Below are 14337 nucleotides of genomic sequence, written 5' to 3' on the forward strand. Positions count from 1 at the left end.
GGTTGGACTAGGCTAATTAAGACTGTTGCTTAAATATTAGGACTGCTTTATTTTGAGGTAGGAGAGTTAGCCCCTCCCCCTGGATAATCTTGAGTTAAGAATTTTGTTGCTATGGCAACAACTCGGCCTAACTGTCAGTGGGAAAGTTTAAGTACTGAAGCTGTTTCATACAAGATGGCAAACCTTTGGTTTTTGGAAAGAGCCTGAAGAGAGAGAAACAATAGAGATCTACAACAATCCAGAATCAGCAGGAACAGGTAAATATTAGAGTCTATAACAAGTTTGACTTAAGGTCACATTTAAGTCTAAGACTAGGTCTATCTTTATGCAGCTGGCCCAACTGGGAACTGCCCAGTATAACCAGTCTGTCACTGAACAGACCAGTCTAACCAGTGTTTCAACTCACCTGTGTTTTGGAAAGCCGATTCTGATATTAACGATGGTAAAGCTAAGTCTGTGCTGTACATTCAAATTAAGATCTCCATAGTGTTGAATTGATTTATATTTATTCATATAGTTTGTGTATTTATTAGTTTGTTTTCCAGTTGTTGCTAGCTACAGGCTAACAGCTGCTGTACTCCTCTTTCCCAAACGGTTTTGCTAGCAATAATCGATCTGAAAAGTAACTAAAGGAGGAAAATCCACAGATCTGCTGTATTTTATTTCATGGAACAAAACGTAGAAGAGCCAGTAAAGCTGTTGGCACAGACTTTAGTTTTAGACATTCTCGAAAATCCCATTTAAAAAGCGAACTTCACCTCTCCACTGCTGCAGTTCATCCAGCAGCTGGACGTCAATGTTAGCCACTTCCTGTCTGTCATTAAGCACTTCCTGTCTGTCAGTAAGTGGAGTTGAGAGACGAGCTGCTGCAGCACATTACTACACATTCACACTGTGGGCGGGAATCGAACCCTCAACCCGCTCTACCATCACACAGCACCCTGCTAACTGGCTAACTGGCCCCTTGGTTTCAATGAGGCAGGCTAATAATGCTAACAAGCCATCTTGGGTCTGTGAACTCCTTCTGAGAGCTGATCTCAGGTCAGTGAGGAAACAAACCTTTTCTTCCATCCTGACTGGTCCTGATACTGAAGGGACGGACGGACACACACACGCACGCGCGCGCACACACACGCAGGATGAAGCAGGGCGGCAGACATGTTGATGTTACTGGAGCCAATACAGAACAAGCTTTATTCTTCTCCTCGGTTTCATTGGAAGAAAACTTCAAACAAGAACTCGACCCCCCTCCCCGAATTTAAACACATTCTTAATAATGTAAGATGATACATTTTTATTGCCATAAACAGTGTAGGAAAAAAAAATGAACCAAAAAAAAATAAAAACAGCTGATTTTTCTATAGTACAGTAAGAAAAAGGTTTCACGTTCTCAATTTCATATCCAGTAAAATGTCAAATAAAAATGGTTTTTGCAACACACAAAACTTGTGAAAAAGCAACCTAGACTTGGTCTAACGGCAAGCGGACTACAGCACATCTCAGCCCGAGTCTCGAGTCTCAGCCCGAGTCTCAGCCCGAGTCTCGCCCGAGTCTCGGCCCGAGTCTCGGCCCGAGTCTCAGCCGAACCACCAGCCGGCGGCTTCGCTCAGCACCGTCCTATGTTAAAGATACCGGTCATACAGTGGGTTCGTCTGATGCGACTTTTGGTGAATGAATAAATGTGGAAATAAAGTTTAGGAGAGAAGCAGCAGCCAATCAAACTGCTTCACCTCGGGACTACAGGAAGCTGCTGGCCCGATCTGAGCCGGCTGAAATCCGCCAAACATCCGGATTGAAATCAGAGACGACAGTTTGGTTCTGAGCAGGAAGAACATTTCAACACAGACAGAGGAGGTTTGGTCAAAGGACAGAACAGGAAATAGATAAGGACATACACAGGAAGGAAGCCTAAGCCCCGCCCTGCTCCTCCAGGTGAACGGGAAGGAAGCCTAAGCCCCGCCCTGCTCCTCCAGGTGAACAGGAAGGAAGCCTAAGCCCCGCCCTGCTCCTCCAGGTGAACAGGAAGGAAGCCTAAGCCCCGCCCCCTCCAGGTAAACAGGAAGGAAGCCTGGGAAACAGAACATCATTGTCATGTGAAAGCCTGGTAACTCAACATGAAGAAGTGGAGATACGAGGTTTTCACCTGACGGTGACGATATTACCCATCAGCCAACACAACCAAACATCCACACTGCCTTTAAATGTGGGGGAGGAGCCAGATTGACAGCCATAACCAGAAGCCCCGCCCCTCACGGCTGCTGTTTAGCCAATCGGAGGCTTCCCCTCGCACCAGTTGGCCTCCCCACTTGAACCATGCTGCATTCAGGTTATATGGGAAAAAACTTTAGCGATCACACACTCAAACTGGTCTGAATCCGTCAGACTCCATGATTGTAGTTTTCTGCAGACTTTGGTTTCTCCTGATCAGCTTCTTCTGTCTGAACTCACATGAACTGATGATGAAACACCTGACCAAACCAAAACACTGCAAGTCGACCACAAACCAGAAAATCCAGACAGGAGTTAAGAGCTGTGATCACAAAACGACTGATGATGAAAATTCTTCATGTTGTTGTTTTATTTGAAATGAATCTAACATTCCTACACTGGACTGCAGCTGTTTCCTGTTGGTAGCATCAGAATTCAGAAAGTAGAGTTCCTAAGTAGAATTTATTGACAGCTGGGTGAACAGTATTTTCTGCAGTATTTACCATCTGAAAGTATTTTCTAGTAGCATTTACCATCTGAAGGCTGAGTGAACAGTATTTTCTTGTAGGAAGCTGTAGTTTACCGTCTTTCCCACGTGACTTGAATGCAGCGTTAAACAGTTTTAGGGATGCCAAATGGCTGCCGGTGGGCGGCAGCGGAGGAAACCAGACCAGCTCCGCCTCTGAAAGATGTTTGGTGAAGAAAGCCGGCAGATCCGGACTGCCGTTTACTCTGCAGACTGTCAGGTGAGGAGGAGAGGAGACAACACGGTTAGACAGGTGGCCTCACTCAGGTCCACACTAACCCTGCCTGCACTGCGTCTGCCTCAACACTGATTGGCTGACTACAGAAGGAACCTGAACACTGATTGGCTGACTACAGAAGGGACCTGACCACGATTGGCTGACTACAGAAGGGACCTGACCATGATTGGCTGACTACAGAAGGGACCTGACCACTGATTGGCTGACTACAGAAGGGACCTGGCCACTGATTGGCTGACTACAGAAGGGACCTGGCCACACCTCCACAGGGTTTCCAACAGGGCATCATGGGAACAGAGATAAGAGCGTCGCCCCTCTCAGGTTACTTTAGTTTTTTTTAGCAGATTTGGGCCAAAAGCTTTTTCAAACACTTTTCATCGTTGCATGTTTTTTGGTCTCCTGTCGGTGCCAGATGGGCGGAGTCCGTCGCAGAGGACGATGAAACAAACGCCACCAATTTCAGACTGTCACAGGAAAGTCAGTTAGTCTACTTTCCCTGACAGTCTAAGCCCCGCCCATCCGCCACAGCCAGCAGGTGAAAACAAACTGAAACCGATGAAACCGACCGCGCGACTCGAGGCGTAGAAGTCGAACACGGCGAGCGAGCGGAGCGCCGAGCGCCGAAACGTCACAAGCATGAGAAGAGAGGAAGCGGAACACGATGTCATCGGTCTGCCGCGGAGGGGAGGAAGCCGACCGGCCGCCGGGCCGCACGGCTACGAGACGACCGGTCTACGTTACGAACGTCCGGATGCTCCGGGGCTCTGTCAGACTAGGAGAATAAACGGTGGATGACCTTTGACCCGGCGGAGAGACTACAGGACGAAGCAGGCACTAAGCACAGTGAAGCCGAGGTGGGGCAGACACCCAAGGTAACAGTTTGGACATGCATTCACAAGCTGCTCGTTGGTGTGTGTGTGTGTGTGTGCTGGATTATTTTTCAGAGTGTGTGTTCTCGTGTTTTTTTTATTCCTTCTAAGAATAAATATTTTGCTCAAACTGAAGTCAAACAGAGGAAGAAGAGGAGGCGGCGTCCGCTCGCTGTCAGGAAGGAATGCTAACTGTGGCGTTAACTCGTCCCATTGGCATTTTCTCTCTCTCTTTTTTTAAAGTTCTCTATCCATACACACTTGTCCCCCCCCCCGCCCCCCTCCCTCCCCCCCCCCGGCCCTCTCGGCCTCAGTCTCTTATGGTTTGTCTTTGGAGATCACCTCCTCTCGTGGTTTGGCTCCACCGAAGATGGCAGAGTTTGGGTTGGCGACCTGGTTGAGCGGTCCGGCCACCGTACGAGGCTTCAGCTGCAGGCGGGGCCTCTGTGCACGCTCCTCTGCACACACACACACACACACAGAGAGATAAAGATGAGGGTGTTAAACTGAGTTATAAATTGTGCTTGAACAGTGTAACAAAATGAGAAGTTATATGGCCAATTTTTTGTTTATATTATTGTTTTATTTGGTTGGGGATCGACACACAAAAGCTCCTTCATCCCAAAGGAAATCACCTTCCTGAACTCCTTACTCCATTCTTCCTCACTGCGCTCTAGTGTTGTCGCGGTGGGCGTGTTCCCGATGGCATACGGTCTGGGAGTCCACACCGGTGTTATCAGCCCCACACCGGGAATACCGTTATTTTGTATTTTGTAAAATAAAAGCACATATTCAGAGCTTCCATGTTCAAGTTAGGCTACTAAATGATAAATGGACATACTGACAACATACTGATCACTAATATCTGATCACTAATATGACGGATTAGGATGAATAGTATTAACTATTTGTCCTTACCTACAGTGACAGTAATGTGTCCAGTACAGTCCAATGGGAGCCTAAAGAAGGGCGATACGCCAGAATCTGCACTGCACTGACATTAACTCTGAGTGCTGAGCGGTGTTATAAATCTACAAATACATTACTAACACACGCGAGTTTGGAGCAGAATTTTAAGTTTAACTTTGATAGACTTTGACAGCACTCAGACGCCCTCTAGTGGCGAAAGGCGGTATAACCGGTATGACCGGTGTTGAGGAGGGAACACCGGTGTGAAAACAGCCCCACCGTGACAACTCCACTGCTCTTTTGATATTGTTGGCTATGTCTATTGTTTTTTGTGTATTGTATTTTATTTATTGAATTGTGTCACATTTTAACCAACCTGTGAAGCTAAAGGCTAATTTACACTGCGGTGGACAACACAGTTCTATTCTACTGTCTTGTTGCTGTAACAGTTCTATACTCAGCCAGCAGGAGGCAGCAGGACGCCTTCAGTCTGAACAACCTGCTGACCGGCTGTCTCTCTGCTCGTCTCACCATCAGAAGGTTCTCTGAAGTCTGTCTGTCCTGCGCGAGGCGGCCCGTCTCTATAGCGACCCATCCCCCCTGCTGCCCCCCTCCTGTCGCCGGGACGACTGCTGCCTCGACCCCGCCCACCCATGTAGTCGTCATCTCTAAAGCCTGCAGACAGACAGACGGGTGGAGAGACAGACAGGCAGACAGATAGGTGGAGAGACAGACAAAGAGACAGGCAGACAGACAGACAGACAGTCAGTCAGACAGACAAAGAGACAAACAGACAGGTTAGAAAATGGCCGCCACAGTCTGGTCCAGCGTTGGGAACCTGCAAGGTGACCAATGAGCATGAGATGTTCCGGTGAAAGGGATGATGGGAAAGCAGGAGGCCCGGTCCAGCCGTGCGTCTGTTGGTTCTGTCCTGCTGTCCAGAGCCATACACTGTGGAAACCACAGTGACCAAACTGTGACTGTCAGCCATGTTGGCTCCACGGTCGTTGCCATAGTAACTGGTGATTCTGTTGTCCATTATGGAGAACACTGTTCCTTATTTACAACCTGGACTAACTCTGTCTTCATATGGACTACCTGTCTCCATATGGACTACCTGTCTCCATATGGACTACCTGTCTATATGGACTACCTGTCTCCATATGGACTACCTGTCTCCATATGGACTACCTGTCTCCATATGGACTACCTGTCTCTATATGGACTACCTGTCTATATGGACTACCTGTCTCCATATGGACTGTCTCTGTCTCTATATGGACTACCTGTCTCCATATGGACTACCTGTCTCTACATGGACTACCTGTCTCCATATGGACTAACTCTGTCTACATATGGACTACCTGTCTCTACATGGACTACCTGTCTCTACATGGACTACCTGTCTCTACATGGACTAACTCTGTCTACATATGGACTACCTGTCTCTACATGGACTACCTGTCTCTACATGGACTAACTCTATCTATATATGGACTACCTGTCTCTACATGTACTAACTGGATTAACTATGTCTCTATATGGTCTAACTGTCTCTATATCCAGATATATGGACTAACTGTCTATATATATGGATTAACTGTACTAACTCCGTCTATATATGGCTCTGGTCTAACGGGACTAACTCTGTCTATATATGGACTACCTGTCTCTATATGACTACCTGTCTATATGACTACCTGTCTATATGGACTAACTGTCTCTATATGGACTAACTGTCTCTATATGGATTAACTGTCTACATATGGACTAACTGTCTCTATATGGACTAACTGTCTCTATGTGGACTAACTGTCTATATATGGACTAACTGTCTCTATATGGACTACCTGTCTCTATATGGATTAACTGTCTCTATATGGATTAACTGTCTACATATGGACTAACTGTCTCTATATGGACTACCTGTCTCTATATGGACTACCTGTCTCTATATGGACTAACTGTCTCTATATGGACTAACTGTCTACATATGGACTGTCTCTATATGGACTAACTGTCTATATATGGACTGTCTCTATATGGACTAACTGTCTCTGTATGGATTAACTGTCTACATATGGACTAACTGTCTCTATATGGACTAACTGTCTCTGTATGGATTAACTGTCTACATATGGACTAACTGTCTCTATATGGACTAACTGTCTCTATATGGACTAACTGTCTCTATATGGACTAACTGTCTCTGTATGGATTAACTGTCTCTATATGGATTAACTGTCTACATATGGACTAACTGTCTCTATATGGACTAACTGTCTCTGTATGGATTAACTGTCTACATATGGACTAACTGTCTCTATATGGACTAACTGTCTCTATATGGACTAATTGTCTCTATATGGACTAACTGTCTCTATATGGATTAACTGTCTCTATATGGACTGTCTCTATATGGATTAACTGTCTACATATGGACTAACTGTCTCTATATGGACTAACTGTCTCTATATGGACTAACTGTCTCTATATGGACTAACTGTCTCTATATGGATTAACTGTCTACATATGGACTAACTGTCTCTATATGGACTAACTGTCTCTGTATGGATTAACTGTCTCTATATGGATTAACTGTCTACATATGGACTAACTGTCTCTATATGGACTAACTGTCTCTGTATGGACTAACTGTCTCTATATAGATTAACTGTCTACATATGGACTAACTGTCTACATATGGACTAACTGTCTCTGTATGGATTAACTGTCTCTATATGGATTAACTGTCTACATATGGACTAAATGTCTCTATATGGACTAACTGTCTCTATATGGACTGTCTCTATATGGACTAACTGTCTCTATATGGACTAACTGTCTCTATATGGACTGTCTCTATATGGACTAACTGTCTCTATATGGACTAACTGTCTCTATATGGACTAACTGTCTCTATATGGACTAACTGTCTACATATGGCTCTGGATCATCGCCTACAGAGTTGATCTGGACTGAAACTAAAACTGATCTGCTAGTTTAATTTAGTCTAATCTAATTTAATTTACTTTAGTTTAGTCAAGTCTAGTTTAGTGTAGTTTAGTTCAGTCTATTATAATTTAGTTTAGTTGAATTTAGTCTAGTCTAATTTAATTTAGTCTAGTTTAGTCTAGTCTCATTTAATTTAATCTAGTTTAGTCTATCTTAGTTTAGTTTAATTTAGTCTAGTTCAGTGTAGTCTAGTTTGGTTTAGTCCAGTTTAATTACGTTTAGTTTAGTTGGGTTTCGTTTTTTAGTCTAGTCTATCTTTTAGTTTAATTTAGTCTAGTTTAGTGTAGACTAGTTTAGTCTTGCTTAGTTTAGTTTAATGTAGTCTAGTTTAGTTTGGTTTAGTCTAGTCTACTATAGTGTAGTTTAGTGTAGTCTAGTTTAATTTAGTCAAGCTTAGTTTAGTCTAGTTCAATTCAGTCTGGTTTAATTTGGTTTAGCCCAGTTTAATTTAGTTTTGTTTAATTCAGTCTAGTTTAATTCAGTCCAGTTTAATTTGGTTTAGTCCAGTTTCATTTAGTTTAATTCAGTCTAGTTTAGTTCTCCTGGATGTTAGAACACATCTGGTTTCCTTCTTCAGATGACTCACTATCAAAACTATCCTGTCATCTGATTGGCTGCATCCCAGCAACACCTACAGTACGGTCTGCTCTGATTGGCTATCGGCTGGCTGTCCAACCTGGGCCGTTGTACTCTCTGACCGCACCTCCTGCTGGCTGGTCGTAGAAGTCCTCCCTGGAGTCACGGCCTCCTCTAGGTGCTGCTCCTCCTCTCGAGCTTCCTCTTCCTGCAGGGGACAGAGGGAGTTTAACACTGAGGAGGAGGAGGAGGAGGAGGAGAGAGGAGGAGGAGGAGGAGGAGAGGAGAGGAGAGGAGGGAGAGAGGAGAGGAGAGGAGGAAGAGAGGAGAAGAGGAGGAAGAAGAGGAGAGGAGAGGAAGAGAGGAGGAGAGGGAAGAGGAGGAAGTGGAGAGGAGGAGAGGAGAGGAGAGAGAGAGGAGAGGAGGAGAGAGGAGCAGCAGGGCGCGGCGCCTCCTGCTGGAGGAGTCAGGAAGGACAGGAGTTAGTTAGCCGGACAGCTGCTGCATTCACTTCACATGGGAAAGACCAGCGTCTGACAGGAGACTCGACTGGGGAACTCTGGGTTTGGTGAGACTGATTTCTCTGACTTCTTATATATTACATTTCTCATTAAAATGTTTTTTTAGTAGTTGGTGGTGTAAAAAAACAGGAAACAGAGTCTGAAGTCGTTTCTCCACTGAGAAAAGACGATCAGCTGATTTCTCCATTCTGCTGCGGATTAAAAACTACTTTCACCAGTCAGAGTGGGAAATCCAATCAGAAGTCGACCTCAACACGCCGCTCGCTCTCTCTCTCTCCAGTCTACAATGAAGCTCGCTCCACCCAGGGAAAATTATTATACTTTTTGTTTTTGTGTGTATAAGGTTTGAATTTATCAAGTTTGGTGCCAAGCAGCCTGCGCTCTCTCTCTCTCTCTCTCTAGTGTAGCTCGCTCGCCCAGCAGCTCTCTGAACTGTTTCACTATAGAAAATGCAGCAGCCAAAAGCTCCATTTTATTACAGTAGTTGAATGTTAGGAACGCTCAGATCTTGGTGGATGATGAACACAGAAATCAAGAGTGATACTAAAGAAGAAAATTTACATTTGAACTGGGTGGACCGTCCCTTTAACTACCGTCTAGATTTTTGGTTTGAGGTCGACATTACAGTGTTTGGTTTGCTGTAAAACAGGAAGTCATCATCAGTTCATGTGTATTATGAGTGAAGAAGCTGATCAGGAGAAACCAAAGTCTACAGAAAGCTACAATCATGGAGTCAAGATTCAAATGAGTCTGAACACGTGAACACTTCCAGCTGTTGGCTATTTCGATGGTTATTCCCACATGACCTGAATGCAGCACGATTGACCAATATTGGCCTTTCACTGATACAGTGGATATTCAAAGTCTACACACACTTTTGATTTGCTGGTTTCTTCATCCAGCTGACTTTAAAGGGTTTTCATGGTGTGCAGACTTCAGATATCCACTGTCCATCTGGCTCTGGAGACGTCAGATCGAGAACGCAGCAGGAGAACCAGAAGACACTCAAATCTTTTGGCAGAAACACTGACGGACCGACAACTGACCTGAGGAGAAACCTACCCAACCTGAGACCAGCTTTACCACGACATCGCTCTCTGTTCACTATCAGCTTGAGCAGGGAAATGTTCAGCAGATATCTGTGTGGTCGATTCTTCTCCAGAACACATTTACCATTTTAAAACGCTGTCTCCAGACCTCGTTATGGCTGGTTCTGATAGACAAGCAGTTGAGGTGATTTCTCCTGATTTTCAGACTAGCAGAGAGCAGGAATCGGTCTAATCTAATCTAATGCTGGTCGTCTCCAGACCAGATAAGCCTGTCTGAACCCTGCGGGCTGAGCAGACGGACAGAACATCTAGGCTGGACCAGCTGGAGGAGGAGCTGAGGTGGAGGATGAGGATGAAGATGAAGCATGAAGCATGAAGAGTCCACCTCCTCCTCCAAGTCAAGGTGGAAAAATTATATTAATCAGCAATTAGCTCCCCAAACGTACTGAGTTAGCATAAATTTGTCTTTTTAGTAACTTTGCTCTCCATGAAATAGGGATTTTACCCAGCAAATAATTATTTCCAAAACGCTGGAACTACATTATGTTTTATATGAATTTTCCTTGTTTTTCTAACCAGTTTTTGATTTTTTCACTCAGAACTAAATGTGGGCTTCACTGCCACAGCAGACAGACTTGGAGGAGGAAGGACAGAAAAGATGGACGCCAGAGATTAAGATTTAGATTAAGATTTAGACAGCGTTAGTCAGAATTAGTCACAGCAACACAGGAGGCATATCAGAGAAAGTTCACAGGAAAGCAACAATCTCAAATATACTACAGTAGCAGAAAGAACATGACAGTATAACAATACAACAATGAACCGTTTAACAGTGTAGTAATTACTGTGTTGTAAAGTTAATGGCTCAATGTTTTAATCCTGCAGCATGGTGGTGAAGATACTACTAAACTATGTTAAATAGACAGAACAGTTCACTGTGCGAGTTAACTAGTTGTTTTCATAGTTTACTGTGTAAGTTAATTAGTTTACTGTGTAAGTTAACTAGTTTACTGTGTAAGTTAACTAGTTGTTTCAGTTTACTGTGTAAGTTAATTAGTTGTTTTCATAGTTTACTGTGTAAGTTAATTAGTTTACTGTTAACTAGTAAGTTGTAAGTTAACTAGTTGTTTCACAGTTTACTGTGTAAGTTAATTAGTTTACTGTGTAAGTTAACTAGTTTACTGTGTAAGTTAACTAGTTGTTTCAGTTTACTGTGTAAGTTAATTAGTTTACTGTTAACTAGTAAGTTGTAAGTTAACTAGTTGTTTCACAGTTTACTGTGTAAGTTAACTAGCTGTTTTAACAGTAACTGAGTTAACTAGCTGTCAGTGTTTTTGTGTTTCTACCTCTGTCGTCTTTCCTGAAGCCGAAGCCGCCGCCTCCTCGCTCTTGTCTCCGCCCCTCTGCAATGTCCACCCTCAGTGACCTGTCACCTAGCAACTGGAGGGGTCAGAGGTCAGGTTAGCCTTTTAAGACTTCAGCAGTGAAGTAAAACAAGAAGATACAAAGCTATGTTTCCAAACCACAGCAACCTGCTACTGGTCAAACTGGTTCAGGGCCTCGTTTCCCAAAAGCATCTTACGACTAAGATGATGGTAGCATCCATCTTACTACAACGCTTTGTCTTGAGTTTGTCTTGAGAAGGAAAAACATTCTACTGAGCTCTACTGGCCTCTACCTAGTTCTACCGGCCTCTACCTAGCTCTACCGGCCTCTACCGAGCTCTACCGGCCTCTACCGAGCTCTACCGGCCTCTACCTAGCTCTACCGGCCTCTACCTAGCTCTACCGGCCTCTACCGAGCTCTACCGGCCTCTACCTAGCTCTACTGGCCTCTACCGGCCTCTACCTAGCTCTACTGGCCTCTACCTAGCTCTACCTAGCTCTACTGGCCTCTACTGAGCTCTATTGGCCTCTACTGGCCTCTACCGGCCTCTACCTAGCTCTACTGGCCTCTACCTAGCTCTACTGGCCTCTACCTAGCTCTACCTAGCTCTACTGGCCTCTACCTAGCTCTACCGGCCTCTACTGGCCTCTACCTAGCTCTACTGGCCTCTACTGGCCTCTACTGAGCTCTACTGGCCTCTACCTAGCTCTACTGGCCTCTACCTAGCTCTACTGGCCTCTACCGAGCTCTACTGGCCTCTACCGAGCTCTACTGGCCTCTACTGAGCTCTACTGGCCTCTACCTAGCTCTACCGGCCTCTACCTAGCTCTACTGGCCTCTACCTAGCTCTACCGGCCTCTACTGGCCTCTACTGGCCTCTACCTAGCTCTACTGGCCTCTACTGAGCTCTACTGGCCTCTACCGGCCTCTACCTAGCTCTACTGGCCTCTACCTAGCTCTACTGGCCTCTACCGAGCTCTACTGGCCTCTACTGAGCTCTACTGGCTGGTTTTGTTCCCTGCCTGCAGACTGCAGTAATAAAGTGCTGATCAGATACTCACAGCGCCGTCGTACGTCAAAGCTTCTTTTAGAGACTCCAAGTCGTCAAACTCTACATAACAAAAACCTGAGAGAAACAAACCAACAGTCAGAGCACTTTACATACAAACATCAGTGAACAGTATTTTCTGTAGTATTTATCAGGAAGCTCACATCTACTGTGTTTCCCATATGAGGTGAATGCAGCAGGTGCTTGGCCCCGCCCCCTGACCTTTGAACTTATCTGTCTCTTTGTCTCTGACGAGGCGGACGCTGCGCACGCTGAGGTCTTTGAAGATGGCGTCGATGTCTCCCTGGACGGTGTTGAAGGGCAGGTTGCCGACGTACGCCGTGTACGGCGGCTCCGACGGCAGCTCCTTCTGCTTCCTGGGTCCGCCGGGGCCACCGCCGCGGGGCCTGCAGGGAAGCACAAAGCATCATGGGATATGCACTAGGGTTACAGCCATATGAGGCTGAGAGTGGGACGTCGGCTGGTCGGTGCCGTCCATCTCTGATGTGGCAGACGTTCAGCCTAACTGCTGATTTATTCCGTCTTCCCACTTTGACTGACTCTGAATTGCAACATATGTTCAACAATAACGCTTTTATTGTGAAAGTTGTGACAGGAAATCGTAGGTTTAACTCTGGCTGACTTGACATCGGTACTGTGGCTCCATTGTATAACCTGTTTGGACAGTAGAGCTGCCTAGCTGTCTGCTTTAGGGTTTTGATTGGACTACTACTACTACTACTACTATTATTATTAGTACTACTACTACTGCTGCTGCTGCTACTACTACTACTACTATTATTAGTACTACTACTACTGCTGCTGCTGCTACTACTATTAGTACTACTGTTAGTACTGCTGCTGGGCAGATGACAGAACTTGGACAGTAAAACACGGTGATGGATGGAGACGTTTTGCCGTCTACATGTTAATGTTTAGCTGCAGCTGTTTGGTAGCGAACGCCGCTCTTCCTGTTTCTCAGAATCGCAGCAGTCGGTTCTTCACATTAAATCAATTTAAAACGATGTTTTAAAATCCACACTGCTTTAAATAATCGCAGTCTTCCTGTCGATGTAGTTGTATCTTTTAGGGATGCACATTTAAAAAAACAATTTTGTTCGAGTATCGATGTTCGTTAAGCCCAAATATGTTACAAGCTCTCCCCCCCAAAAAAAACAAAAAAACAAAAACACACACAGGCACCACCACACACACTTCTAATCAAAGCATTATCCAGACAAACAGCTTGACTCACGCTGATCAGCATATTGAAGCTGAATGGAGGCTGTAATCATAAAGAACAAAATCAGAATATTATCATGTACTGAGGCTCATTATCAGTCTCTGTAGGCGACGAAGTTATGGCTCCTAAACTCCTGCTGCTTCTCATCTCCAGTCTCATGTTCCACATCTGAAGCAACGTTTCAAACTCAAAGGACATGAAACGGCCTGTTGGTGACCGGCTGGTTAACTGTTTCAGGCCTGTGGCCTAAACATTTTTATTTATAAAGATCAGCATGTCCAAACGCTCCAGAGTGACGCACCACATCCAGTGGCAGAGAAGACGCGCTCTGATTGGACAGAGGTCCCAGAGAAGACGCGCTCTGATTGGACAGAGGTCCCAGAGAAGACACGCTCTGATTGGACAGAGGTCGGGGTGCAGAGGCACCGCTGCGTTAGGATTGGCAGCCTGGGAATCCTCCTTGTCGGCATTTCTTGTAGCCTCCACTTTGGTTCCCTGGTCAATTCAAGTCGTTAACCGTTAAAGTTAATTGACGTGATACATAACAAACAGTAATTCGATCATCGATGTTTCTTGAACATCCTTTTTATCTTTAGATTTGAACTTGATGCATCGTTACGCTCCTCACTATTAAACAGATGGATAGGTACGATGCTTGTCCAATCACAAGTCACAACACTGGCTGAAAAATAATCCTGAATGAATCACATGACGGCTTTGATGCAGAGAGTCTGAGCAGAAAGTGAAGA

General features: G+C 45.0%; 1 protein-coding gene across 3 annotated transcripts in view; it reads right to left on the reverse strand.

Annotated features, from left to right (window-relative positions):
* Positions 1-1161: 1161 nt before the first annotated feature.
* Positions 1162-14337, reverse strand: part of eif4h (eukaryotic translation initiation factor 4h) — a 15962-nt gene continuing 2786 nt past the window's right edge. The window contains exons 2-8 of one of the 3 annotated variants that reach the window (XM_071913664.2): positions 12568-12752; positions 12359-12423; positions 11258-11351; positions 8442-8549; positions 5282-5425; positions 4184-4299; positions 1162-2947 (exon numbers count right to left, since the gene is read on the reverse strand). In XM_071913664.2, coding sequence (XP_071769765.1) covers positions 2936-2947; positions 4184-4299; positions 5282-5425; positions 8442-8549; positions 11258-11351; positions 12359-12423; positions 12568-12752 — 724 coding nt within the window. In that variant the 3' untranslated portion in view covers positions 1162-2935. Of the gene's footprint in view, positions 2948-4159; positions 4300-5281; positions 5426-8441; positions 8550-11257; positions 11352-12358; positions 12424-12567; positions 12753-14337 lie in introns of those variants that run through there. The other 2 variants (XM_071913665.1, XM_078284138.1) reach the window with 2 other exon arrangements.

The sequence above is a fragment of the Centroberyx gerrardi genome, chromosome 6, assembly GCF_048128805.1.
Source record: "Centroberyx gerrardi isolate f3 chromosome 6, fCenGer3.hap1.cur.20231027, whole genome shotgun sequence".
Classification (NCBI taxonomy): domain Eukaryota; kingdom Metazoa; phylum Chordata; class Actinopteri; order Beryciformes; family Berycidae; genus Centroberyx; species Centroberyx gerrardi.